This window comes from Molossus molossus, unplaced genomic scaffold (assembly GCF_014108415.1).
Source record: "Molossus molossus isolate mMolMol1 unplaced genomic scaffold, mMolMol1.p scaffold_m16_p_4, whole genome shotgun sequence".
NCBI classification, from domain to species: domain Eukaryota; kingdom Metazoa; phylum Chordata; class Mammalia; order Chiroptera; family Molossidae; genus Molossus; species Molossus molossus.
This window is the reverse complement of record NW_023425377.1, coordinates 3,272,703-3,299,817: the sequence shown is the minus strand read 5'-3', so window position 1 is coordinate 3,299,817 and position 27,115 is coordinate 3,272,703. Positions and strand designations below refer to the sequence as shown.

Below are 27,115 nucleotides of genomic sequence, written 5' to 3'. Positions count from 1 at the left end.
TCACCAGGCCAGGGGCGAAGCCATCCCCGAACTTCGAGCACCCTCCCCAGCCTGCAGGTCGCTGAGCGCCCGCTGGGGAAGGGAGGGAGGAGCAGATGGGTAGGACTTGGTCAGTGTTTCCAGGAGCCCCACCCCCAACACCTGCCCAGGGCAGAGGCCTACCACTCCCACCCCATGGGGGGCTGTGCCACTCACTGGGGGCACTTTCCCAACACCCTGCTTCCCAGAAGACCCCCCTCTTTTGACCTTTGGCCCTGACCTCTCCCGAGGGGCCCTTAAGCCTTCCCCCTCAGCTCACCTCGAACTTGCTCATGAACTCTGCAAAGATGCCGAAGAAGGCCTCCGAGGTGGTGGCTTTGGAGTCTTCCCCGAAGAAGGCCAGCGCCTTGCCCAGCTCCTCCATGGCCTCTCGCTGCAGCCCGTCCAGTGCCCGCAACACCGGCTGGGCCGTCTCCAGGAACGACTGATTGGCCTCTGTTCAGGAAACTGCCAACCTCTGGGTGTCCCCAGGTGTCCAGCGGTGACCCTGACAGCAGCCCAGCCGCCCCACTCCCATCTGCCCCAGACCCAGTGCTCAGCTGGGAGCCACGCCCTGTTCAGAGGCTCCAGTCCTGCTGCCCAAGCTCCTCCAGAAACCCGCCACACCCAGTGCAGGCTGGGCCTTTCCCTGCTCCTCTCTGCAGGCAGCGCTCTCTTGCCCCTGGCTCTGCAGGTGCCGCCCCGACTGTTCACTTGACGTAGCCCCCTGTCTCTATCCAGGCCTAACCCTCTTTCTTTTTTTCTATGGCATTTGTCACTGTCTGTACTCAGTGGGGATGTTCCTCTCTCCCAAACGCCTCTGGCTGGCCAGGGCCTGACAAGCCTCTTTTTGTGTCTTGTAACTTAGGTCAGGGCTTTCCCAGGGACCAGGATGATGGGACAAGGCAGCAGCTTTAGGACAAAGGAGATCCTTCCAGTGGCACAGACTTGGCCTAAGTGCTCGGGTTCTAAATGACCCAGGAGGGACCCTCTTCCAGCAGCCTGGACACAAAGCAGCCTCTGCCCAGAATCTCTGCAGGGAGACAGGGTCGACAGTGGTCACCAGAGCCACAGCAAGCTCTATCTGACCACCCCAGGGTCCACTGTGCAACTGGGACAGGCTGCTTGGAGGATACTGTCATGACTACAGCGAACTTGTCCTCGCTGGAGGGGGACATGCTGTGGCAGGCATCCTGTATCTCACTGACTGTGCCGTGGAGGTCATCCAGGTCACTGCTCAGAGCCCGTTGGTTCACTGTAGGGAAGAGGACAGAGCCTCTTGGGATTACACTCCCAGCCCAGGACATCAGTGCCTCTGCCTCCCCACCCACCCACCCAGCCTACCTTTGGCAGCCAGGGGAACAGTGGGCAGGTCATGAGCAAAGCCCAAGAGTTCAGGGAAGTGCTGGCTCAGCGATTTGGCAAGGATGTGCAGGAAGGTGGACTTCCCGTCCACTGTCTTGGTAGAGTTCAGCTGCAAGTGACCCCCAACATACATCCTCCTCAAGGACCCCATCAGATTCCTGATCACCGCATGGGACCAGGTATTCACAGCCCTGCTTCTCCCTGACTGCAACTTCAATTCCTGGTCCTCAGCACTCACTCACTCCAAAGTTCATAAACCAATTGCTAGTCTTCCTTACTCTGAGGGCTTCCCTGCTGGGATGCCACAGGCCTCCCTAGGGGTTTAGGGGTTCCCTGGTCCAGATCTTTAAGGTCCCCAGCAACCAGGCCCACAGCCCCCAGTTAGAGCCGGGTCCTCATTTTTCCCGTCCTTGTCAGCAGGTGTAGTCCAAGCTTCTCTGACTCCAAGGGGGTGGAGAGCATCACTCACAGATCTTCCCTTGTGTGGTTTTCTGGAAGCATCTGTGACCCATCTGAGCCCCAGACATCCTAGACCATTTATATCTGCAAATGGAGTCTTTCTTTTTCTTTTTTTAAACAACAAAAGGCACCCTGAGGGGAAGTCCCAGAGACACTGGGGGAAGGCCAGGTATTTGAACTGTCTGTTTTCCCATCTCAGATCTTGGGGGTGGGGTGGTGGCTGGGCAGATGGTGCTGTGGACAGTACAGAACCTGCCATGTAGGCTCTCCCCTTCCACCTGGAACTTTCCCTCCCTGCTCCCCCTACTCCATAAGTCCAGAGCTTGAGGCTTGGCTTGGAGGAGCACCCCCTCCCAACCTCTGTTTGGCGTATTCTGGCCTTCAGACAGACAACTTTCGCTCCTGGGGGACACAGACTTGGTCATGATGTTCCCTCCTGCTCTCTGCCACAACTTGGTTAGGCGTGGCCTCCCCACCCTGGATGGCAGAGCAAGCCAGCTCCTCACCTCCGTCAGGAAGTTGATTTTGAAGCCTGTGGTCTTGTTGGTTCTGGGCTGTCCATCGTTGAGATAGTTGCCCATGGCCAACACAAACTGTGGAAAGGAAGGTGGGCAGGCAGGTACTCACCCCAGCCCTCACCCCCTGGGCCATCAGGAGGAACCTCAGGGCTGGGAGCCCCAGGGGGCAGACACACAGGTAGAGCGACCAGGGAGGGGGTGCGCCCTGACCTCCAGGATCTTGGCGAGCTTCCGGCTGTTCTTGAGCTCGAGGGAGGCCTGGCGCAAGCACTCCAGGCTGCCCCGGATCTCTTCCGTCTTCTCCTGCAGGGTGGCCTGGAAGTGGAGGCTGCGCAGGCGGGTTTTGTATTCGGGAACGGATAGCATCTGCCACGAAGGCAGGACCAGGATTCATCCATCCCGCCAGGAGGGCCTGGAGACCCACTTCCCCAGCGCAGCCTAGGGTAGGGTCAGCTGGTTGCCCGGGCCAGGTATTCCCTTCAAAAAAAAGCATAACCTCTAGGGGGCACCCTCACCCCACTTACATCGGACCCCAAGCGGGACCTGGCCATTAAAGGTGTACATTTACGAGGTATGAGCGTGGGGGCGCAGGGGGCGCGGGGCCGATGTGGCCCCCGGACCTAGCGAGAGCCCGGATGGAGGCGGCCAAGGCCTCTGGGCAGCAGCCCCTGACCGTGGCCACGGCCGCCGCACCTGCAGGACAAACTGGTCGGGCTCGCTGAGGCGGCCGGGCGCCTCGCGGAAGGCCTGGTAGCGCAGCTCCTCGTCGGCGTCGGGCGCAAAGAGCAGCAGCTGCGCCAGGTGCGCGGGCTCCAGGCGCCGGGGCTCCATGCTCATGAGCACCTGCCGCAGCTCCGCGGGGCTCAACTTCAGGTGCGCCAGCAGGATGGCTGTGGGCGGGGCCGCTAAGTGAGCCCGGGCGGGGCTCCAGTGAAAAGCGGGCGGGGCCTCGAGGTCCACCTGGGTTACTGGGTGGAGCCTAGGGTGCCGAGGGAGGGGTAAGCGGGGAGGAGAGGAAGGAACCAGGGCGGGGCAGGAGCCGGCCGAGAGATGGAGAAAGTCCTTTTGGCGACCGGTTAAAGGGCGAGGGCGGCTTCTCGAGGAGATAGATCTAGAATTAAGTGGGGTCTGTGGAGGTGGGGCAAAGGAATCCGGGGAGGGACCTGGAGGCGGAGCCAGAACTGGGCGCCAGCAAGGGGGCAGGGCCTATAAGGGCGGACCCAAGGTCTGCACCTACGCAGGTGGGATCTGGCTGGACGTGGGACCTGGGAGGGGGACTTTGCCCCACTGGGCGGCAGGTGCGTGTGTGTAGGGGGGCCCTATAGCCTAATTTCTGTTAACCATGGTGGGGGGGTCCACGGCTCTGTGGCCCAGAGGAACGGCCGCTTCCTGCCCCCCCACAACCCTTGGGACTCCCTGGCCCCTCACAGGTGTTGTAGGCCTTCTTGTGGGACAGAATCTCCACCACCTCCTTCTTCCTGAAGGGCTCAGGCCTGGGCACTGGCTCTGGAAGGGAAACTGATGGTTTAATGAGGGGAGGCTAAGCTGAGGCTGCTGTGAGAGGGCCCAGGAGGGGTGTGGCCACCCCAACAGCCCGGACGCCCCCCTGCCCATGGCCTTGACTGAATCAGCTCTGGGCGTCCACAGTCCCCACTCATGAACTCTCTGGCCCCGTCTAACACACTCAACATGTGGCGCGTATACCTCCCCACATCAGTCTCCCCTGGCTGGGTGGGACTGAGTGGCCGGGTAGGGAGAACCAACCACCTTCGGACCTTGCAGATGCCTGGATGGACAAGGGCCTTGCTCTTCCATCCTGGGACCACTTTCCACACGCAACATCCCTGGCTGCCTGGAGCCCCACCCAACAGCTATAGGGAGACACCCAGAGAGGACGAGGGGAGGGAGGGACTGGAAAGGGCACTGTGGATGACTCCTGTCTGCCTCCTTCTGGCTGTGACTGTGCCCGTCACCTAGCCTCTCTGTGCCTTCTCACCAGGAAGTTGTCGGTGTCACAGGGTGAGTTTTGAAATGAGGGTGGAGGGTGTCTGGCATTGGGTAGGCATGCAATAATCCCAGCTGTCAGCATCTGCGTCTGGAGGTGGGAAACTGAGGCTCTGAGAAGTTAACTCAGGGACACAGTAAGTAAATGGACATCAGTGGAGACCTTGGCGGTTCCGGGCCCTGGAATGCCACAGAGGGCAATGGGTGGGTTGCCGTAGAGACCCTGTTATGGGGGGTCCCCCGGGGTCCTCAGGCCACTCACTAGCAGGTTTCTGGGTGCCAAAGTGGAGCTCCAGGTCAAGGTATTTCACCATGTCACTTAGCTTATCATAGTCAGAGTCTTCCCCGAGCTGCAAGGGAGGGGCAGGCTGAGTGAGGAGGACCCCGGCCGCTGGACTGCCATGCCCCAGCGGGAGAGCCCTCCTCAGGCCCTGGGATAAATCGCCAAGCTACCAGGCGAGCAGCCGGACTCGCTGCTGGTCAGTGGCACATTGCAACCCTCTCCACACAGAAGCCAGAGGTGTGCCGGGCAGGGAGCGAAGGGGCTGCAGACAGGCTGGAGCCACCAAGGGGTCTTTGAGGTGGCCAAGGGGTCTGGCCCTGTTTTGAGGTTTCCTTTGAAGGGAGTGAGTTCACCAGAGCTGTCCTGGGTCCCGATGCAGGGGGAACTGAATCAGGGAAATGCCAGGGGCCAGAAGCTGCCCAGGGTCTTGTTCTCAATGCCGCTGCCCAGGCCACCCTCCCCTGGTGCAGGGCACCCTGGGGCTGCAGGTCACCTACCTGACCCCAGATGGTGCCTTCTGAGTTCTCCACCTGCTCCCACCGCAGGCGCTTGACGCTCATGTGGCTGGTCTCGCTGCGGCGGTGGCCTAGGCCTCGGGACAGCATGGGGGGTGCACAGGGCACGGGTGGGGGCAGGGGTGGCGGGGGTGGTGGAGGGACTGGGTGGCTGAGTTGGGTGAGGGGCTTGGCCATAGTCTGAGTGGGGCCCCGGGGACCGTCCGGGGTGCGGGAGCTGGGCTTGGGGTCATGGAAGGGCAAGGGTGGCGGAGGGGGGGGGCTGAGAGGGGGTGGGGGGATGTGGTCAGAGATGGACGAGTAAGTCAGGGAGCTGCCTTCCTCGCTGCTGCTGATGCACTCGCTAGCGCTGCTCCGCTCATTGGTTACAAAGCTGCCCTGGTCGTCCTCATGGAAGCTCATCTGATGGGGACGGAACGAGGTGAGGGGAGGACCAGGCTGGGCCCAGGGACAGTAGAGCATGGGGCAGGGTGAGGGAAAATGGGATGGCCTGGGTAGGGGTGGGGTAGTCTAGAGACGAGGATCGGGTAGTCTGGTGGGTAGCCTGAGGCAGAGGAGGAATGAACCGACAGTGGGTGGGGTAGCCTAGGACAAGGCATGGGGTAACCTGAGACAGGGTGTATGGGGTAGCCTTGGGTAAGGGGTGTCATAGCTTGATTCAAAGGGTGGGAGAGCTCAAGCCAGGCAGAGGGGTGGCCTGGGACAGGCCCCCAGGGCAGCAGGCCTCTTGCAGGAGCTCAGGGACACTGCTCCCCGCAGAGACCCCCACATCACACCTGCTCCCTGGCTCTCCACATCTGCGCATGCTCACCTCCTCATAGTCATTCTCGGGGCTCAGGAAATCATCCACCATGGTGACCCGAGGGCCCAGCTGCTCACTCAGGGCGTCCAGGAAGCGGTCGGTGTCCCGGCTGTGCACAGGCTGGGAGAAGGTGAACACCCTCCTGCGGCTGGGCTGGCGCGCGAGGTCCGGGCTGGGGGGGCTGTCGGAGTGGATGGGCCCAGGGCCTGGCTGTGGGGAGGGTGCCCTGCTGCTGTCCAGGCTGGCGTAGGGGTGGGACTCGGAGCTGCTGGGGGAGGCTGGGTCCCCTGAGCACAGCGGGTAGTAGCAGGGGGAGGGCAGGCGTTGCTCGCTGGGCCAGGAGACGCTGGACAGGTTCCTGGGCCCTGCGGTGGGGGAGGGCGCGTGAGGACCCATCTTCGGCAGTACCTGGGATCCAGGTGCAGGCTGAAGGGTAGGGGCCCAGGCTAGGTTGGTTCTGTGTCCCTGGGCACCTTCCTTTCCCTCTCTGGACACGGTGCAGGAAAACCAGGGTGACCCCGCCCCCCATGCTCTTCCCTGAGGGTGATCAAAGAATAGAGGTGGGGGCGCTGCTCAGGCCCAGGAAAGGCCAGACCCCAGCTCAAGTTGGAAGGGACGCCAGCAGTCCCACCCGGAACCCGCTGAACACTATTCAAAGAGCCAAGGGGCCTTCTCCAGACCCCAGACCAAGGGTCATTAGCTCCTCCCACAACCAGCAGGCCCAGGGGTCCTGCCTTCTGAACTCCAGAGATTCGTCATTTGTGCCCTGTGAGCAACCAACTTTCCTCCCAGCTGTGCCATTCACAGCAAGGCATGCACTTACAAGATTATCCCACAGCCACACGCTAACTTGGGGACTCCTTGGGGGGCAGCCCTCTGCTTTTCTAGATCCACAGCAAGGGTGACAAGCAAGGGACACGGAAGGATGAGGACAACCCTAGCCTTGACGGCCCCTCACCGTGGAGCCTGCTGGGGTTCCCCAGCACTCATTCCCATGGCCATGGAGCAAAGAGGGGGCTCTAGGATTGTGCCTGGAGGTGGGGCGACACCCAGCAGCCAGCTGGGTAGACAGAGGCCAGTGCTGCCCTCAGGAACTGGGCTGGCAGAGCCCCTACCTGCTGTGCCCGCCAGGGTGGGCGCTGGCGGGGAGGCACGGGATCCGGACATGCTCCCCCTCTTCCCTTTGAAGCTGCTGCTCAGCCTGGACTCCAGCTCTGCATAGACAGCTGACATCTGCAGGAAGAGGAGGCGGGGGAGTCCAGCTGCCCCTCCCCCGCGAGACCAGGCCTGTGTGGTCTGGGAAGCAGGCATCTGCCCTAACCACCCACTGATGCCACCAGGAGGGCAGAGAGGTCTCACCATCTTGGGGTTGGGGGTCTCGGGGAGGGACGTGCCATCACCAGCCTGGCGCTCGCCTGGGATCAGAGGTAAAGGCATCTCAGGGCAGTCACTGGGACCTGCTGGGGAATCAGGGAGGGCAGAGTCAGGCACCAGCCCAAACCCAGCCGGGGGCCACGAAGGAAGCACCTGCTAGCCTTGCAGCCCCACGAGGGCCACCGCTCAGCCTGCTTCCCTGCATTTCTCGTTTGCAGGTGGGAAAATCGAGCCCCGGTCACATCCTCACACCCTCTCCTGCTCTTTGGTCTGGGGCCTTACCGCAGCCGAGGCTGGCCTCCAGGCCCTGGGCCCGCAGGCTGCGGCGGCACATGGAGGAGGCCCTCAGGGAGCTCCGTGGCTGGGGCTCGGGCACGGGCTCTGGCTCCGGCTCCAGCTCTGGCTCCAGGTCCAGTGAGGGCTCCGGCTCTGCTGTGGGACATGAAGGCAGATGGGCCCTTGCCTCTCAGCCAGACAAGGAGCCCCAGACACAGGTAGGTGAGGGCAGTAGCCAGCTGTGCCAATCTGTGACCCCAGCCCTGCTTGGCTCTAGGACAGCTCTATCAAGGGGAAGCCTGGGGTGAGAAACTAGTGCCCGGATCAGGGGCACTGGGGTGGTGCTAGCCTGAGAATGGAGGCTGGGGGAGGTGGCCACAGCCCACCCCACAGGGCTCCTTCTCATGACAAGGGCCTAGGGCCCCATGATCCAAGTTTTCAATCCCTAGTCACTGCGGCCTGTAGGGACTTAGGGGTGAAAGGGAGTTGCCAGGTCTAGACAGATGTGGGAGAGTTTCTTGCTAGAGCCCTGGACCCTCCCCCTGCTAACTGTGGGTCCCTGGGACTAGGGATAGTGGGCACACAAGGGCCAGCACGTAGATCTGGGACTAGCAGCTGCACAGCACCTAGAACATGTGCACAGGGTTTCGATTCCCATGGCTTACACGATGAAGTGCATGGTTTTGTGGGCATGTGGGCACTGACAGGTGGCAGCAGCAGGAAGGCCTGGCAGGCCCTGGTGCATGTCTGTGCCCAGTCAGGTGTGACCCAGCTGCACTGTCACAATCCAGGTGAGCAAACAGCCATGCAAACTTCTTGATCTGTGCCGCACTTCCTGGGGTGCAAAGCACAGCCCCTAAGGTCACCCCCATTTTGTGGGTGAAAACCCTGAGACCCGGAGCGGTGAGTGGGTATCTGAGGTCATGTTGCACCTGTTCCTCGAAGCTGGGAAGGCACATCCGGGGGCCAAGCGCGGGAGCAGCTGGGTGTGTAGGGTATCTGCACGGCACGGAGGCATATCCGTGTACGGGAGGGGCCTGGGCCCACTGTGATACTTAGCGGGTGAGAACCGGCATCTGGCTCCTCAGCTGGTGGGCTGGGCGAGGGGGCTCTGACCTGTCATGGCTGTGTAGCCCAGGAAGCATGCGATTTTCTCCTGGCATAGCTCCTGCTCCTCGTACGTCAGCAGCTGGTAGATGAACTGCCACAGCACCTGCTTGGCAGGTGTGTCCAGCACCGGGTAGACATCGACGATGAGGGTGTCGATGTTCCTGGGGGAAGGGGCCGGAGCAAGGGGTTCACTGCTCAGGGGCTCACCTTAGGGAGTGGGGTGGGGAGGAACAAGGGGGGCACTTCCAGGCCAGACTTCGGGCTCATGTCCTGTCCTCCTTCCCACTTGCCAAGACAGAGAGGTGGGCGGGAAAGCCGGCTCTGGGGACCGGCTGCCCCGATTCAAATCCTGCCTCTGCCACTTACTAGCCAAGTGACCTTTCTCAAGTTACTTAACTTCTCCGTGCCTCAGTTTCCTCATCTGTAAAATGGGGATAAAAATAACATCTACCGAATAGAGCTGTTGTGAAGATTGAAACGTATGGAGTGTGTTGGAAAAGCTGAGTCACTGTATCAGGGATCAGCAAATGACGGCCCATGGGCCAGACTCTGTCCCATCACTTGTTTTTGTAAAGAAAGTTTTATTGGCCCTGGCCGGTTTGGCTCAGCGGTTAGAGCGTCGGCCTGCGGTCCGGAGGGACCCGGGTTCGGTTCCCGCTAGGGGCACGTACCTCGATTGCAGTTTGTCCCCGGCCCTGGTTGGACGTGCGGGTGGCAGCCACTCGATGTGTCCCTTCACATCGATGTTTCTCTCCTCTCTCTCTGTTCCTCTCTCTCCCTCCCACTCTACCTGAACAAAAAATGAAAAAATGTCCTCTGGTGAGGATAAAAAAAAAAAAAAAGAAAGTTTTATTGGAACATGGCCATTCCTATTTGTTTCAATGTTCTCCACGCTGTTTTCAAGCTGCAACAGCAGAGTTGGATAGTGTCGATGGAGACTGTGTGGCCCGAAAAGCCTAAAAGATTTGCTGTTTTCCAGCCCTTCATAGAAAGAGTTTGCTGATCTCTGCATTATATGGAAAAAATAAAACTGGATCCTCACACAATACCACACATAAAGATGGACTCTAGGTGGATAAAACACTGAAGTGTGAAATTATAAAATTAATAGAAGAGAATGCAGGAAAATATCTTTTGAGCTAGAGGTAGGGAAGAACTTTTTCTTTTTTATCCTCACCCAAGGACACTTTTTATATTTATCTTCAGATAGAGCAGGAGGGAGAGAGGGGGGAAGAGAGAAAGAGAAACATTGATGTGAGAGAGACACATCGAGTGGCTGCCACCCACACGACCCCTACCGGGGCCAGGGACAAACTGCAACTGAGGTACGTACCCTTAGCGGAACCGAACCCGGGACCCTCTGGTCCGCGGGCCGACGCTCTAACCACTGAGCAAAACCGGCCAGGGTGGGAAGAACTTCTTAAACAAAATTTCAAAGTCAAAGCTATGAGACCCACTATGCATTGAATTCGATCACACAAAATCAAGGATATCTGTTCAAAGAAGCACAACTTGGACACACTAACATTAGATATAACAGAAGTGACAAACAGGAGGTGATAGTTACAATGTTCAAAGTCAATAAGGAATCAGTGCCTAAAATATACATAGAACACTTGCAAATCAACAAGAACAAAAAGCCCAATAAAACAAAAACGGACAAAGGGTCTGAACAGGTACTTTATAGACAAGGAAATGAAAAAAGTTAACAAGGATATCAGAGGATATTTAAAATAATTAGTTATCAAAAACCCAGATAAGATGTCACTTTATGGCCAAAGAGACTAGCAAAAATAGAAAGCTAGGTAGTGCCACATTAGTGAGGACCCAGGAATGAGGGGGGCCGTGTGTTCCGCTGGTGCAAGTGGAAATAGTGTTCTGGGAAGCAATTTGGCACAGCCTCATCAAAGTAAGTAAACAAATATCTTAACATCCAGCAAATCTGTCCTTAAATATACATTCCAAATGAATCGTACCCAGTTCCACAGGGAAATGAGCACAGTGATGTCCATCACAGTGTTATTGTGATGGAAGAGAGTGGAGGCAACCAGTGTCCGTCACAGGCAAGGTAACTAGATGAGACAGTGGCTGCAGTCCGAGGGAATTTGGCTGCAGCTTAAAACAGTGTATTAAATGTACGCAGAGCAATGCAGACACAGAGCACTTGGTAAAAAAAAAAAAGCCAGACACAATGCCTTATATAGCACAATGATGATGTAAAAAAATAAAATAAAAAAAAAAATCACATACAGCAGCAATGTCCACTTTTCAAGAACATCTTCAGACAAAGGGGTGCCCATTAAACTCGCCAGACTTGGCTGGGAGGGACACAGAGAGGGTGTGGAGCCAGAAGCGAATGAAAGGTAGAAGCACCTAAATGTCCATCAGTTGATAGATGGATCGGTCCAATGTGTTCTATCCGTGCAATGGAATATTATTGGCCGTAAGAAATAAGTGAAACATGTTATAACTTGAATGAACACTGAAAACATTCTAAGTGACAGAAGTAGACACAAAAGTCCACATATTGTGCAATTCTTTTCAGGTGAAATGTTCCGAACAGGGAAATGACAGAGACAGAAAGCAGATCGGTGGTTGCTTGGGGTGGGGAGGAGCAGAGAGGGGGCACCGGTGAGGGGTGCAGGTTCTTTTTGAGGTGGCGAAATGTCCTAAAAAGAAATGTGGTGATAGTTGTGCCTATTTGTGAAAATACTAAACCCCAGTGCATTGAATTCACACTCGAGTGGATGGACTGTGTGGCATGTGAACTATATCTCAATAAACAAAAGAAGAAAAAGGATGAATGAGTGAGGAGCTTCGCAGGGACCATGACCATGACCCTGTGGACTGGGGAGGGTGATAAGGGCAGCCTGCTGCCCCTGAGGCGCAAAAAGAAAGATGCCAAACCAAGCTCCAAAGGGCCTGGTCGGCAGTGAGTGCCCACAGGCATCTGGGATCTTGGGGCCTTGCTGACTCTGGAGGTGCTGTCCCTGTGAGGGTCCCACCATCACCACTGCCGGTGACCACTGTCTGCTTCACTGTACAGGCAAAGCTGTGCCTGCCCAGCTCATGTGCTAGGAGGTCTCAGAGGCAGGTTTGTTCTGGGGCAGCCCTACTGTCCCCACCTTGGGGCCCCTGGTACCAGCTGCTGCTTTCTTTGAGCCTCCCCCAGGAGAAGGGGGGTGAGGGGACTCTGGCAGGGAGACCCAGGTGGTGAGTCTGGGCAGGACTTGGGGCCCTCCCAGGGCAGGTCCCCACCCCGACTCTGGCCCGGCCACCTATGCTGGAAGAAGCTCTCCAGGGCTCGGCAGACCCCGTAGCGCTCGGGAGGCGTGAGTAGGTGCTCCAGCTGCTGGCTGAAAGTCCTCCCCTGCACGCGGATACTGGAGGGCAGGATCTCCGCCACCCACTGCAGGGAGGTGAGCGCCGATGACGGGTTGGGGGAATCCAGAGAGTCAGAGTCTGCAGGACCACAGGTGGGAGAGGCACAGGTGACCCGGCATCGCCAGGCCAGGTGCAGTGTCCCGGAGGCCAGGGGCCTCCTGAGCTGGGGTGTGGCTGTGTGGCACCATGATTGGGAGGCACATCTGGGGCCTGAAGCCGGGTATGGGGAGGAAGGGAGAGCCTGGGCAGGGTCCCTGAGGTGGTCCCACTGGGTTCCACAGCACCATCTGGGGAGGGGTACTGTGGGTTTGGGGGAAAGGCAGAGGGGCCCCCCTCAGGGTCTCTGTGGCGGGGGGGGTCTCACCGCTGGCGAACGGGACGAGCCCCTCCTCTACCACCAGCGTGGGCATCGCACCACTGCCCTGCAGCATGGACACCACCTTGTCGTGGGAGCAGTTCCTGCCAAGCACAGGTGGCCCAGGAGGGCCAGCCCTGATGAGCCCCATCCACGCCACCCGCCGGACTTCCCTGTCCCGCCTGCAGAGGTCACGCAGCAAGTCCCCAGCTGGGCCACAGCCCGAAGCCAGAGCACTGCCCCTCCTGCTCAGTCATGTCTGCAGGAGAAGCCCCGGCCCAAAGCCTGCTGGACACTTCTGGGCACGGAAGGGCTCGCACCCATGCCGCCCCCAGGCAGGGCTCCCCTTGAAGGGCAAGACTTTCAACTGTGTCCGCTGCATGGAGCGGGGGTGTTGTTTGGTTGGAAGGATGAACTGACATTTAAGCGAGGGTGAGAGAACAGAGTCAAGGTTTCCCATAGGACGAGGGACAGACCCTGGGGAGATCAGAACCGTGGCCTGGGGGTCCCAAGAGGCAGCAGTCTTGGGGGATAGTTTACCACAAAGCTCTAGTGTCCCCAATAGCCTCTGACCTCATGTCCAATCCATTGAGGAAGAGGATCCGGTCACCTGACCTGAGGGCAGCATTGTCAGCCGGACTCCCTGGAGGCAAGAGGAGAGGACACGCTGGTCAGCAGGGCAGGGCCCGTTCCTGTTTTATAGGCAAGAAATGGGGCAGGTGGTGGAGGAGCGCCAGATCCGGGCCAGCGGCGCCCACGTTAGACCTGGTGAGACCCAGGCCTCTCTGCTCAGCTGCTCTAAGCAGGAGCGACTCCCAGGTGGGGCAGCGGCCCGGGGGTGACGGGGGACCCTGGTCAGCCCTGAGCTGTTGGAGGAGAGCTGAAGCAAAGGAGGTCTTGAAAGCAGCATTTCTGCAGCATCGGTACCCCCAGAGGACCCCACTCTAGACACTGTCCTCGTCCTCAGCTAAAGATCCACATTATAGCTTCCTCTGTGCCTTTGTCTCGAGAAAATGTGTCTGCCTGGAGGGAGACAGTCCCCTCCCTCGGGCTGCGGAGCGTGGTATATTAACCATGTTTCTTAGACTTTGATACCCGGGGCCTTGCTGACACCGGAGGTGCTCATTGTCCCTCCCAGGGCTAGCCAATTCCCAGCGAGAACAAAGGACTGGTGTGCAAGCGGGCCTCTGACCTGCAGTGTACACAAATCCACTGGCCCCCTTCTCTAGGGGCTCTCGCTTTGAGCCACCGTTCACCAACCCTCGTCACCCAGGGCCGGGTACCAGACAACCAGGGTCAACCCTGTGCCCCAGAGAGCCACTGAAATTATTCCCACTAGTCAGTCCTAAGCCTGCTTACCCGCCTCGCCATTTATTCCCCACAAAAACCACAGTCAAGGCTCTTGTCCGCGTTTTCCCCTGGTCCCTCCTGCCTCCTGACCCACCCTGGTGCTTCCCCGAGTGGCTCTGCGTGGCATGGTCTAAGCCCTTCCTCTGGGGAACTGGGAGGAACAAACTTTCCAGGGGCAGTCTTCTGTCCTGATCTGTTGGCCCTACCTCACCTGCATAAATAATAAAACCTGCATTATAAATACAAGGGAGCAGCTATTTGTCACTCTGCCTTGATGGCCCTGAAGGTCAGGCCTAACCCAGTACCTAATACCCCCGGAAGGGGCAGCTGGTAGGCTCCTGTGATATAGATTTTCTTTCTTTCTGCCTCTTATTGGTTGTCACTAAATTTGATTTCAGAAGCAAGTGGGGGTAAATGATAAAGGCTTAAATAAAATATACTCTCGAGATTGTGAGAAATTCCCTTTTAAGGCTGTGGGGACTGTCAGGGGAGGAAAGGGGAATGATCAGGGAAGACTTCCTAGGGGAGGGGAGGTCTTTCCCCTGGGTCTGAAAAAGGGGAGAGAGTGATGGTGTTGACAAACCCAACCCGCCTGCCTGGAAGCTTGGGCCCGCCTGGGGCGGGAGGGCCAGAGGGGTTGTAGCAGGGGATTAAAGATCACTGGATCAGGAGCCAGGAGACCCCAGTTCTGGCCGATTTGCCAGAGCCTCGCTAGGCCTCAGTTTCCCTCTGAAGCAGCCATTGGCTCTCTGTGACAAGGAAGGCAAGGGTGACCAGCCTAGAGTCTGGGTTGGGCAGACCAGCACACCTGGACTTTAACTGGGTCCTAGGCCAAGCATCTCTGGCTCCTCCTGTGGGAGAGGCAGGGAGGTGGGGGTGGGGCGGGGCACAGTTGGAAAAGACACATCCAAAGAGGAGAGATTAATCATTTCTAGGGGAAAGGCCCTCGAGAATAGTCTTGGGCCTCTTCTGAACAACAGTATGTCAACAACTTCGTGGTACACAACTCCAGGACGACCCGGAGCAGTCGGCCATCAGGCTATAAGGTCTCAGAATTATCCAGTGGCTGGAACAATGAGGCAAGGGCACCGAGGTGCTTTCCTGGGAATCAGGAGCTTATCTCACCCATGGGTGCATGGGAAATGTGAGATGCAGAAGGGTAGGAAGGCCTCAGCCAGGCGCGGATGAGGCTGTGTCACCAAGAGCATCACACTCAGGCGCTGGGAGAGGTGGGGGCAGGACAGAGCAGGTGACCCAGCCCTGTGGGTGGTTACAGGGAGGCAAGACCGGTAACCCCAAGCCCCCAAGCCCTTCTACACTGGAATGGGCTGCCTCAGCAAGACATGAGTTTCTTCTTCCGTTCCCCCCACCCTGGAGGGGAGAGAAGGAGGAATTCCTGCTCTGCCTTCTTCCAGATGCCTCTGCTCCAGCAGCAAGAAGGGGCAGGCTGGGCGGGAGGAGGAGGGGAGTCCTGACTGAGGGGACAGGATAACCGGCAGAGGCTCTGAAGCCCTGTTGCCTCTCTGGGTCTGGCCTGCCTGGCAAATGCCCCGTTCCCAGTGAAGGTGGCACTCCTCACAGAGAATGTTGTTTGGGGTGCAGCCTGGGCAGACACCGGCTCTGCTCTGGCTGCTTGTCCCAGGAAACGCCCGCCCTCCATGTGGACATAGGGAAAGTCTACATGGAGAGCTGGGTTCACTTGGCTCAGGGGTGACCCTGAACTTGGGCAGTGGGTGATTGGGAATGCCGCTCGGGGACATTCAGAGGACACAGGCTACCTGAGCTTGGTATGGGCCGGGGAGGGGGCTGAGCAGCGGCCTAATGGGTCCTTCACCCCATCCTAGACAACCCACCCCACCCCTCACCAGGCAGGACAGACTCGATCCAGACAGGCCCGTGGCCGCGCAGCGTGAAGCCGAAGCTCTTGTTGCCCTTGTAGACCCGCACTGTCCTGAGGAGAAAGAGGCAGGGTGGGGGTGGGCAGCATGTCCTGCCTCGTGGAGCGGAGGCTGGGGACGCAGATGTCCTCTTCACCTTAATCTCCCCTACCCGGCCACCACGCCGCCGCGCCCTCCCCTCCCCATCTCTGCCCGGTGTCCCCCCTGAGCCCATGCCCGCCCCACATACCTGCGGGCGCCCCCCGAGCCCGCGTGGCCGCCAAGCAGCGAGGCGGCCTTGCGGGGCGGGGGCTCGTCCGGGCGGCGCGGGGCGGCGCTGGCGCGCGTGGACACCAGGAGGCGCTCCGGCCGCTCCTCGCTGCGGCTCCGGCGCAGCCGCTGCGCGCTCTGCGCCCGCCGCGCGCGGCACAACTTGCCCAGCAGACCCTGCGACACCACCTCGTCGAAGCGCGCCCGGTGCTTCTTGGGGATGAAGATCCTGAGGGGAAGCCAGCTGAGTCGGGGCGCGCCCCCAAGCGTGCCCCGGTCCCGCAGCCTCGGCTGAAAGGCGCCTGCTGGTGGGCGCCCAGCTCGGCTCCCCTGCCCCATCCGGGGTGGCGCGGACGCAGCAGCGGGCGTCCCGATCTCGCTCTTGGCTCTGAACTTGCCCTCCCGGACCACACCGGGACCAGGCGTCTGGCTTGCTCCACCTGGGATCCACCCCATTATTACTCTGGCCTCCGGAGAAGCTCAGCGTCCCGAAGCCATGGTCCCATCCTCTCGCCTCTATTTTCTCTTCTCTAGCCGCTGCCCTGCTCCCTCATCTCATGCCCTTGCACCTGCCGGGCCAAGGCCCAGCCAGAGACCCCCACAACTGACCTTCTCCCGGCCTGACTCGGGGCACCTCGGCTGGGAAGCCTGAAGGTACAGTGCAGCCGGTCAGCCTTCCCCCAGACCTCCGTCCACTCCCAGACTCCCGCGCGCTCCGCGGCCAGCGCTCTGCAGCCGCCTGCCCAGACTGTGCCAGGACCGCCACCTCCAGCCTTGCCTCTCACTCCCCCCACGCTGTTGGCCTGCTGGGTACATGCTCTGCTCCCTTAGCTAAGCCAGGCCTGCCCTTCAACACCAAACACTGGCTTCTTTCAGTTTAACCCTCCATGCTTGAGGAAGTCCCTGCTGCCTGGGCCGGCCAGCACCGGGCTTCGAAGCTGGAGGCACTATAATGGTTTCTGCTCTGAGAAGCCACCTGGAAGCGATGAGAAGCAGGGGGGAAGCTCTCATGGCCCCTGTGTTGGGGTCCACAGCCCGGAATGGGTCTCCTCTGTGACCTGGGAGCTCTGGCTGCTGTGCCTGTACCTCAGCTTTGAGCCATAGTGACCACCCAGGCTCGGCACATGGGAGGGACTCAGTACACAGGGGTGCTGCCACCACCGGTGGTCCAGTCACACCTCTGAGTGATGACAGCAGTAAACATCCAGGTGGACATCTCAGTCCATAGCAGACCATTCAAAGGGTCCGTAACGTTCCAGAGTTAACACAGCTGGCCCTTGGCACAGCTGGGATGGAAGCCCAGCTTCTGGGCCTCAGCATTGTGGCAGGGCTCTGCCAAGGGCCTGTGAAGTTCCGGTTGTTAACAAGGCCTCCCCGGCTTCATCCCACAGCCCCCTTCCCTGTTCTTTGTACCAGGAGCCAGTACCAAGGGCATGGGGGAGGGGGTGGCCTTGAAGCCAGCTGAAACACAACCCCTCGGAGGTCGCCCCGTGGTCCCCACTCAGTTCCCTAGAGCTCTGTGGGTAGGATTAATAAGGCCAGGTGGGCAGAATAGCTGCCTGCTGGGAGGGAAGGGGTGTAGACCCTCAGGAAGGCAGTTCATCAGGACCCTCCTCCCCAGTGAGCTCTGGTCCCGGATGTCCCAGGAGACCAGGAGGCCAGAATGAATGACCTACTCAATTCTGCCGGGAGCATCCTCGCCTGATCTGCTCATCCTTGCTACCCACAGCAATTCCCCCAAATCTAGGGCCGCAGCCTTATTCCCCAGATGGTCACTCAAGGTCTCTGGAGCCTGACGCTTCCATCTGCCTGGCCTGCGAATCCCCACACCCTCCTGCACCCCCCACATGCCTCGTGCTTAGACAAAGGAGAGATGACAAGCTGGAAACTGTCCACCTCATACTTTGGGCTCCAGTCCCAGGCTCCAGAAGGCATCGGCCTCAGGTCCAACCTGGGCAGGAGCTAGAAGACCATCCCGGCTCTACCCTCAGCTGCAATGAGAAAGGACCCTGCCTCCCCACCCCCACCCCCACCCTCGGGGTGAACCAGGGTGAATCACCAAGTGCATAGGTGGGGGAAGGTTGGGTGGCACTTTCCTAACTGGTGTCCTTGGGGCTGAGCCTGAGGCCCTTCCTGGCTGTGTGCACCCTCCTTGCAGCTCACTGTGGTCCAGGCACCCCAGTCCTGAGTCTGCTTTGAATAGACTCTCATGGGCCATTGTGGCCCATCACTGTCCCCCCACCCTGACAGCCTTGCTGTGGCTGCCCCAGGACTCTCAGGTCCCTGCTATGCCACAGGGCCCTTCCCCCGGCCACACACTGAGCTGCACTCAGGGTCAGTTCTGTTTTCTCTACCTGGGGAGTCAGGTCTAAATCCATTTCCAGATTCCTCCCAGGGGCTGCCCTAGGGTCCTCTCTCTCCTCCACATTCCCTGACTTGACTCTCTCCAGTTCCCTGTCCAGGCCCCTTCGCAAGAAGGAAAGAGGGCTTTTCAACCCCAGCTCTCAGTTCGGACCCTCATTCTGACCCCTACAGCTGCAAGCCGAGACCTCGCCCCCTTGGACCCTGTCGTTTATGCCACCCTCCCCAGGCCCCGGGCCCTACACAGGCACCGCGAGTGCCCACCAAGGGCAGGTAAGCCCTTCAGTGCCCCAGCCCCAACCCCCCAGGCTGTCCGGTGGCGGGTCAGGGGCGTCTAGGGCGCACTTTTCCCGGGGCGGGGGCGCGGTGGGGAAACTACCGAAAGTGCCGGGAGAAGCCTTGTTCCTTCCCCATCTGGAGCCGGGCGACGGCGCAGCAGGTCTGGACGGCAGGGGGTAGCGGAGCCTGCGAGCTGCGCGAGGGCCGGACTCCTCGCTCCTCTGTCGGGCCAGCACTCGGGCCCAGAGCACAAGGCCCCGCCCCGGGCAGCCCGGCCTGCGGCCGGCGCCCGCCCCCCTCTCGGGTAGCCCCGCCCCTCCCGGGGGGCCCTCCAGCTAGCTCCCAGGGATCTGGGACGGTGCGAGGCTGTCACGCTGTCTCCTCTTGACCCGCTCCATTAGTCCCTCCCATTGGCCTCGTCTCAGATCTCGGGCGGCAGAGCCCAGCTTCCCGGCACAGTGGCGAGTCCCCAGCACCCGCCGCAGTGAGGATGAACCTGACAGTCCCGGGGAAGTCCCGACTGTCCCTTGTAGAGCAGGAGAAGGCTTTCCCCGACGGGGTGGCCACTGCGCGGGCCGCAGGGGCTCAGCAAGCGGGGGCCCACCCTACCTACCCAGGGGCAAGCTCCGATGGAGAAGAGGCTAGAGAGGGCACCTTGAATGCCACTGTCAGCGGCTGAGACCACACTCTGAGACCCGTGGGACCCGTGGGACCCGTGGGACCCGTGGGAGGGTCTAAGGATGTAAGGGAAGGTGGAGGGACCACAGAGGTTTTGGCACACCGGGGAGGGGGTGGGGGGAGGGGAACAGGTAAGGGTGTTGGGATGGAACAAGTGCATAGATTCTAAAAACAGAGGAAGGAGAGTGTATGAGACCTAGTGAGTGAGTGGGAGTGAGGAGGGGGCTGCCAGGCTGGAGGCTCCCAGGTGACTGGGTGGGGGAGTAGAGGACCTCACTGAGATGGGTAAGTCCTACGGGGAGAGGAGAGGGGGGAACTGTACAGGGAGGAGAGAAAAAGATGACAGGAAAGGGTGTCTGGCCTGTCCCTCTGGCTCTGGGCCTGCCACTCCCTGAAGTCAGAGCAGGAGGGGACCCCTGGGACCCAACTGCATTGTCCTTCCTCATTGGTCCGAGTCCTGACTGCAGGCCAGAAAGGGCTGATAGATGCCAGGGAGCCAGCCCAGAGCATCCTGGGGAGGGGCTCCTCCGGGGCATCCTCAACAGGGGACATCATCACAAGGCCCTCTCCTCCTCAGGAGGTGGTCACCACCCCGATGGCTGCAACTGCAGAGGCAGGAAACCCCTAGGATGCTACCTCTGTCTCGGGGCACTTGGCACTGTCTGGAGACAGTTTGGGTTGTTACAAAATGACAACTGGAAGGGGACTATACTACTGGCATTTGTGGGTGGAGGCCAGGGATGCTGCTAACCTACAAGGTACAGAACAGCCTCCCACAATAGAGAATTATTGGGCCCAAAATGTCAGTAGTGCCATGGTTGCGAAACCACTGTCGGGAGAAAGACACCATCCTCAGGGGAAAGTGCACTAATTGAGCACGTGCGTATGCCCAGAACTGCCGGCTGCAGTGACATAGGATTCTCCCAGTAACGCCGTATTGCGGTGTCCCTGACACTTGTTCCAGCAGGAGAGGGTGCAGGAAGTGCAGATGTTCCCTCACACCCCACCCCCGGATCCTCAACTAACTGCTTTTCGGTATGGATGGCAAACACACGACGCAATATACCGGCAATCCTCAACCTTTTTCATCTCAGGGCACACATAAACTAATTACTAAAATTCTGTGGCACACCAAAAAGTATATATTTTTTGCTGATCTGACAAAAAATAGGTATAATTTTGATTCATTCACATTGGATGGCTATTGTTGGGTTGGCTGTTGTCATTTTTTTATTGGACAGTCTAAGGGAAAAGAGGTCAGTGCCCCTGACTAAATACGCAGGTGTTGCATGTTTGAAACATTCGGGGGGCATACTGGCTGAAACTTGATGCAAGATATAGATGATGTGTCATAGAACTGTGCACTTGAAACCTATGTAATTTTATTAACAAATGTCACCCCAATTACTTTAATCACCTCTTTTCTGCTTGCAGGTGGCAGAGTTCATTTATGTGATTTCCTACCCTGCTGGGGACATGTAGGTATTAACCAACCCCCTTTTACAGAACAAAGGTAGAGGCCAATGAAACTGCTCAAGGTCGCGCAGAAAGTGAGTAGACTTGAGGTTCAGGGATTCCAAATTCCAGCTTCCTCCACCACCTCAGTTGCTCCCCACGCCCCCGTCGGCTCCCCCTCCTTCCACACTTTCTGAAGCACTAGCAGACCCCCAAGCTGACTTAGCTTTCCTGTTCCCTCCTAAGCACATCACACTTTCCAAACTGCCTGTCCTGTCCTAATTAGAAAGCCATTTCATCACTTCATCAAGCTGAGATCCCTTTGGGGACAGACCCAAATTAAGTGTCGTAAAGGAAGACAAGACCCTTTGCTGACATTGCTGCCACTGACCTGAATCTCCCCCTCCTGGCAGAGCTGCACCCCCAGAACTTTCTGTGCTGAGGTGTATACATGCTGTGTATACAGTCTCCACTGGCCATGTGTGGCTGTCGAGCACTTGAACTGTGGCTAGGGAGACTGGATTTAACATTAAAGCTGAATTTAACATTTTATCTAATATTCATTACATTTAATTTTAAATAGTGACACATTGTTAGTGGCTACTGTGCTGGATGGCCCAGCTTCATGGTCTCACTGGTCCTATCCTTTCTCCCCAAGCCTTCTGTTTTGGTCACTGGGACCACCTCTTGAAGGGCACACCATGATTTGAGTGGGTTCCAGCCTCTGTTGAGCACTGATGCATGGGTGTACACACACACACACACACACACACACACACACCACACACCCCTTCACCACAACCCTTTGCTGCTCAACCTCTCATTAAACCTTGTCTCTCACTGATGGGGGCGGGAAGGTCCCCAGGTCCATGCTGTGGCTCTTCATGGCCCTTCACTCCATGTAGGATGGTTCACGGCCCCGTGGAGTCCTCAGGGTTGGTTACCCATAGGACTGTGGGGCACCTCCCTTACTCGGGCACACAGGGGTCCTGTGACTAGATGCCTGGCCCTGATGAACACCCCTTGGGGACTCTTCTCATCTCCACAGGACACACTGTCAGACCCCATGGGTCACTGTCTGAGCCACAGACTGGCACCTGCCGCCTCCTCGGAGGAGCCTGCTCTGATTGCCCCTGACAATTCAGCCCTGAGCTGTCTCTGCTGGCACTCAGCCCTCGGAATCACAGAGAACTATGTTTGTGACTCCTCCACACCCCACTGAGCTCTCTTGGGGACATGCTTTGTGGGGCTCACTGCATCCCTGGGGTGGGGGTCGGGAGGTGGGGGCAGGGTGGTGGGGGCTGAAGCGCACTGCCAGGGTAGCCCAGCTGGGCACCGCCCCCTCCTCCAGCAGCCTCCCCAATTTTCCCGTCTCACTTAACTCCCGCTGACAACTGAGGCTGCTGTTTCATCCTCCCCAGCAGCGCCCCGGGGATGCTGCGGGAACCGGCATTCCCAGGTGTCCGGGGTTCCCGCTTTCTCGGCTCTCAATTGCACGCCCAAGGGGGCGCCTCCCCCACCCGGGCTTTTCCTGACCCGCAGCAGGGTGGCTTGGGGGCAGCCTAGGGTGGGAGAGGCAGGCGTGGGGGCTGTCCGGGAGGCAGATAGGCTGGCCCGGCAGAAGGGGGCAGGGACAGAAGCCGGGGCAGCACCAAAGGGCGATGAGGGGGACTGAGGGCCTCCGGCAGAGTCCAGCTGCTAGCAGTCTTGAGGCGCCGCCAACTTCCCAGGGGACGCCCGACCACCCTGGTCTTTGGCCCAGCCCTGGTGGAGAGGGGCAGGGTGGGGGGCTGCCCATCCGTCACCTCCCCAGGGAGCCCTCAGCGCCGGCACATCTCCACTGCAAATTCGGCAGCAGAAATAACTTTTTAAAAAATCTCTCGGGATTTTCCCAGCAAGAGGCAGGCCCCTAACTCACCCCAGGCAGCTCATGGTGGCCTCTCGCGGTGGCCTTCTGTGCTCCGCTGCCGAGCCAAGACACTGCGCCCGCCCGGTCTTGGGGAGGGGGGGCCAACCCCGTCCCTGACATTGGCCAGGCCCAGAGGGAGGGGCAGGCTGCGGGGTGAATGGCAGCGAGGGGAGAGGGCGGGCTGAGTCCAGGAGGGGGGAGGGGTGGGAGTAGGGGAGCAGTCGCAGGCTGGGGGGGTCCCGCAGGATCGGGCAGGGGTGGCAGCATGCAGCCCAGGGGTGCTGAGCAAAGCTGAGCAGTGCCGGGCAGTGGTGCCCTGTCAGGAAAGGCGGGGAGGGGGCTCAGGAGAGTCCCTGGTGCTCCAGGTGTAGACCCGCCAGGAGATTATTTTCCCCTGAGGAATAAACTGAGACGGTCCAAAGCTGAGCAGATGAGCAGAAATTGCACAGCTGACCCGGTTCACATTCCCGTGCCTGCCACTCACTTGCTGTGTGACTGGACCAGTCTCTTACCCTCTCTGAGCCTGTCTGCCCCTGTGAAATGGGAATAATAATTGCGCTGGGGGATTCAGCCAGTTCCTCTAGGGCAGCGGTTCTCAACCTGTGGGTCGCGACCCCTGTGGGGGTTGAACGACCCTTTCACAGGGGTCGCCTAGGACCGTCGGAAAACACATATTCCCGATGGCGATTCATAACAGCAGCAACATTACAGCTATGAGGTAGCAATGGAAATCATTTTATGGTTGGGGGTCACCGCAACATGAGGAGCTGTATCAAGGGTCACGGCAGTAGGAAGGCCGAGAACCCCTGCTCTAGAGTCCTGGTGAGGACCTTGACACACAGCGGTAGGACTGGGGTGTCGGGAATCCTCGGCCCTGGACTTCACACTGTACCACTGCTGTCTCTATACGGACTGTGTCCGTAGTCTGCTGTTCCTGCGATCGGGGTCTGGGCACAGAGCAGGCTGGCTATGACTTCAGGTCAGGAGGTGGGTCCTCTCTGCACCTGTCTCGGCCCAGCAGTTAGCAAGCCCTTTCGTTCTCAATCAAAGTGACGCCCTGGCACCCAGCAGAGCCAACAGGCACCCTTCTCAGGGTCACTGCCCACCTGTGTCTGGGGCTGAAGGGGTGTTGGGGTCCAGTTCAGGGGCAGGCGACACAGCAGCAGCAGTGCCTGGGATGGCAGTGGGACAGTGGACACCCCTGAGCGGGACACCCCTGCTTGCCCATCCTGCCCCAGACTAAGGTACCTGAGGTTGTTCAGGAGGGGCCCTCGGGCCTCGAGGGGCAGGGCCAGGGTGAGCGCCCACACCAGGTCATCCACCCGCTGCTCGGCCGCAAACTGCTTCAGTGCGGCGCACACCTGCTCCTTGGCCGTTGGCTGGTCTCCCAGGGTTTCTTCCACCTGCAAAGAAGCGTCCTGCAAATGACCACCAGGGACCCAGGGCGGAACACGGGAACCACTCACCCTCCCTCCCTCCCTCTGTTCACCGCCACAAGACAGCTAACAGGTGCGGCACTGCCTGAGCCCGGCTGGTGGCTCTGCCCAAATCACTCCATTTGAACCTCAACAGCCCTGTGACGCAGGCATGGCTAGGATTTTTTTTTTTACATCTGAGTAAATTGAGGCTCGTAGACATGAAGGGAACTCGCCCAAGGTCATGAGATCAGGACTTGAGCCTAGAGAGAGCCCTTCTACTGAGTACTGTGAGGATCGAAGAAATCAACACAAGAGATTCCATGTGTGCCAGGCACTCAATAATTGCTAGTTACTATTATTATATTACCATAGTCCCTTCTACCCACTGTTCACTGAGATCCCACAGAGACACTCTGGCTCCACACACGACCCTGACCAGGGCCAGGGCCTGGGCCCGAACTGCAACCGAGGTACATGCCCTTGACCGGAATCGAACCCTCCACTCATTGGTCGGCGGGCCAGCGCTCTAACTGCTGCAGCTAACCGGCTGGAGCTCCTCCCCTTTCCTTTCGGCCTGCCTATATCATTACATTTGAAGTGAGTTTCTTATAGACAATATATAGTTGAGTTATGGTTTTTTTTAATCCTCACCAGAGGATATATTTCTATTTATAATCAAATAGAGTGGAAGGGAGGGAGAGAGAGGAAGACAGAGAGAGAGAGAGAGAGAGAAACATCGACGTGAGAGGGACACATCGGCTGGTTGCCTCCCGCATGACTCCGACCAGGGCTGGGGACAAACCACAACCGAGGTACGTGCCCTTGACCGGAATCGAACCCACGACTCACTGGTCCACAGGCCGACGCCTACTGCTGAGCCAAACCGGCCAGGGCTCAGTGAATGTTTATGGAACAAAATCAAAGAGCTGTAAGTGGTCGGCTTCTCTCATGTTGCCTTTCCTACGGTCCCCTTGCTGACCTCAGTTTCCTTAGCGGTAAGTAGGACAGGCTGCAGCACCAGGCACCCCCTCCCCATGCCCCCACCATGCTGAGGAACTAGGATGGTTTTGAAATCAAAGTCAGCTGCAGCCTCAATTCAAGAAGAACATGGCTAGCTGGAAAGACGTTTTATGTAAGAAAGAGGAAAAAATCGTTCCTCCCTCCTGGGGCCTGCGCCACAGTGCGGTTTTGGTGTCAGCTATCATCCAGATGCTCTCAACCTACATCTAAGCACGAGACGCTGTCACGGGACACTAATGGATTTTCTATTAAATATCAGATTCTTCAAGGAGGAAAAACTGGGGCAGGGAGAGTGTGGCGAGAACCCAGGAGCCGACGGTTGAAAACCAATGGGGTGGTGGGGCGCTCCACAGATGCCCTTGATCTTCCTGAGGCAGTCTCTTTTGGGGATTTGTTCTTAGCTTTTGGAGGTGCTTGGTGGGCTCTACCCAGAATCCACCACTTCCTATGCCTTCTTACCAGAAAACACACCGCAGCTGGCCTGGCCAGCCAGTGGATTCCACCCTCTGCTGGTGGCCACGCAGGCTCTGCTCCCTGACCATGTCTGCATGTCCACCCTGTTCTTCTGGGGTCTCTGATCATACCCCTTTCCAACTTTCTAGGGATGGGATGGCTTCTGGGACAGGCCTTTGGTTCTATAGCAGGTCATCTGGGATTATAGCAGATATTACTAGTCGCTACAGACTGAATGTTTGTCCCCCTCAAAAATTCATATGTTGAAAACCTAATGTCCCATGTGATAGCATTAAGAGATGTGGCCTTTGGGAGGTGATTAGGTCCTAAGGATGGGGCCCTCGTGAATGGGATTAGTGCCCTTATGACAGAGACCCCAGAGAGCTCCCTAGCGCCTTCCATCATGTGAGGACACAAGATGAAATCTGCAACTCAGAAGAGGTGCAACTCCACCATGTTGGCATGCTGATCTCAGACTTCCATCCCCCAGAACTGTGCGGAATAAAGTCCTGTTGTCAATAAGCCACCTGGTCTTTGGTATTTTGTCATAGCAGCCCAAGCGGACTAAGACACCATGCTAGCCATACAGGCAACAGATGGAATGATGAACTACTACACACACGTGGATGAAAGTCACAGATATAATGTTGAGCACAAGAAGCCCGGCACCAAAGAGTCCATATTGTATAATTCCATTTATATGCAGTCCAAAGATGCGAAATACTCTCTAATGATGAAGTCAGGATAGCAGCTGCCTGGAGAGACAAGGAAGGGGGTGCAGAGAGACCTTCTGGGGTGAAGGAATCATTCCATATTCTACATTCTATTATCTGTACTCTATTATAGTCTATATTTTGGTCTGGGTGGTGGTCACAAGAGCGTATTCACATATAAAATGTATTGAGCTGTATACTTAGTGCACTTTACTGTATAGTTGTATTCCCTGTATACCTCAGTAAATAAGAAAAGCAACCCCCACAAATGAAGCGAGCACAATTAGAAAGTTAGGTACAGACCTTGAAGCGTGAGCGTCGTATTTCTGATAGGCCTGTCCCTAAAGAGTCCTCAGCTCCAGGTCATGGGAGAGCCTCAAGCTCAGGCCCACTTCGGCCCCGACGTGCCCCGCCCACACGAGCCCCGCCCACGGGGGCCAAACCCCACCCGGTACCTTGCGGCTGAACTCCTGGGCCTTGCGCCTGCGTTCCCGGTGCACGGCGTCCGGGCGCTTGCGGCCGGCCAGGCGTAGCAGCTCCCGGCCCAGGGACAGGCCCCGGCCGGGGCGCAGAGGCCGCGGGGCTGTGGTCCGGGGCGCGGAACTGGACGCCGCGCCGGGGCCGCCGTCGGGGCCCGGGAGCACGCCGAGGCTCGGCGGCACGCGGGGGCAGCGGCGGGCCAGGCGCACCAGGCGCTCCCGGCTCAGGCCGCCCACGGCCAGCCCTTCCACCTCCAGGATCTGGTCTCCGGGCCGCAGGCCGCCGGCGTGCGCAATGCTCCCTTCGGCCACCTCCAGGACGAAGCAGGGCCCGGAGCCGCCCAGCCGGAAGCCGAAGTCCTCGGGCCAGCCCTGGTTGGTGGCCAGCAT

The 27,115-nt window shown here is 58.6% G+C and overlaps 1 protein-coding gene across 1 annotated transcript; it reads right to left on the bottom strand.

Moving 5' to 3' along the window:
- On the bottom strand, positions 1 to 27,115 carry LOC118616226 (Grid2 interacting protein). Its single transcript, XM_036241700.1, has 22 exons — positions 26,702 to 27,115; positions 23,891 to 24,045; positions 15,941 to 16,189; positions 15,679 to 15,764; positions 13,037 to 13,106; positions 12,473 to 12,567; positions 12,003 to 12,186; positions 8,731 to 8,885; positions 7,621 to 7,770; positions 7,324 to 7,421; positions 7,080 to 7,197; positions 5,974 to 6,329; positions 5,145 to 5,564; positions 4,627 to 4,714; positions 3,789 to 3,866; positions 3,054 to 3,250; positions 2,571 to 2,726; positions 2,349 to 2,435; positions 1,363 to 1,492; positions 1,155 to 1,273; positions 299 to 463; positions 1 to 72 (listed from the first exon to the last, which is right to left on the bottom strand). The coding sequence occupies exons 1-22, from the start codon at positions 27,113 to 27,115 to the stop codon at positions 1 to 3; spliced, it is 3,642 nt and encodes a 1,213-aa protein (XP_036097593.1).

Coding starts and splice junctions, on each gene's coding strand:
- LOC118616226 (XM_036241700.1), bottom strand. CDS start 27,115: ATGCTGGCCACCAACCAGGGCTGGCCCGAGGACTTCGGCTTCCGGCTG. Junction 15,765..15,940: donor GGCTCGGGGGGCGCCCGCAG/GTATGTGGGGCG, acceptor CTTTCTCCTCAG/GACAGTGCGGGTCTACAAGG. Junction 8,886..12,002: donor GAGAGCTTCTTCCAGCATAG/GTGGCCGGGCCA, acceptor CCCTTCCCCCAG/GAACATCGACACCCTCATCG.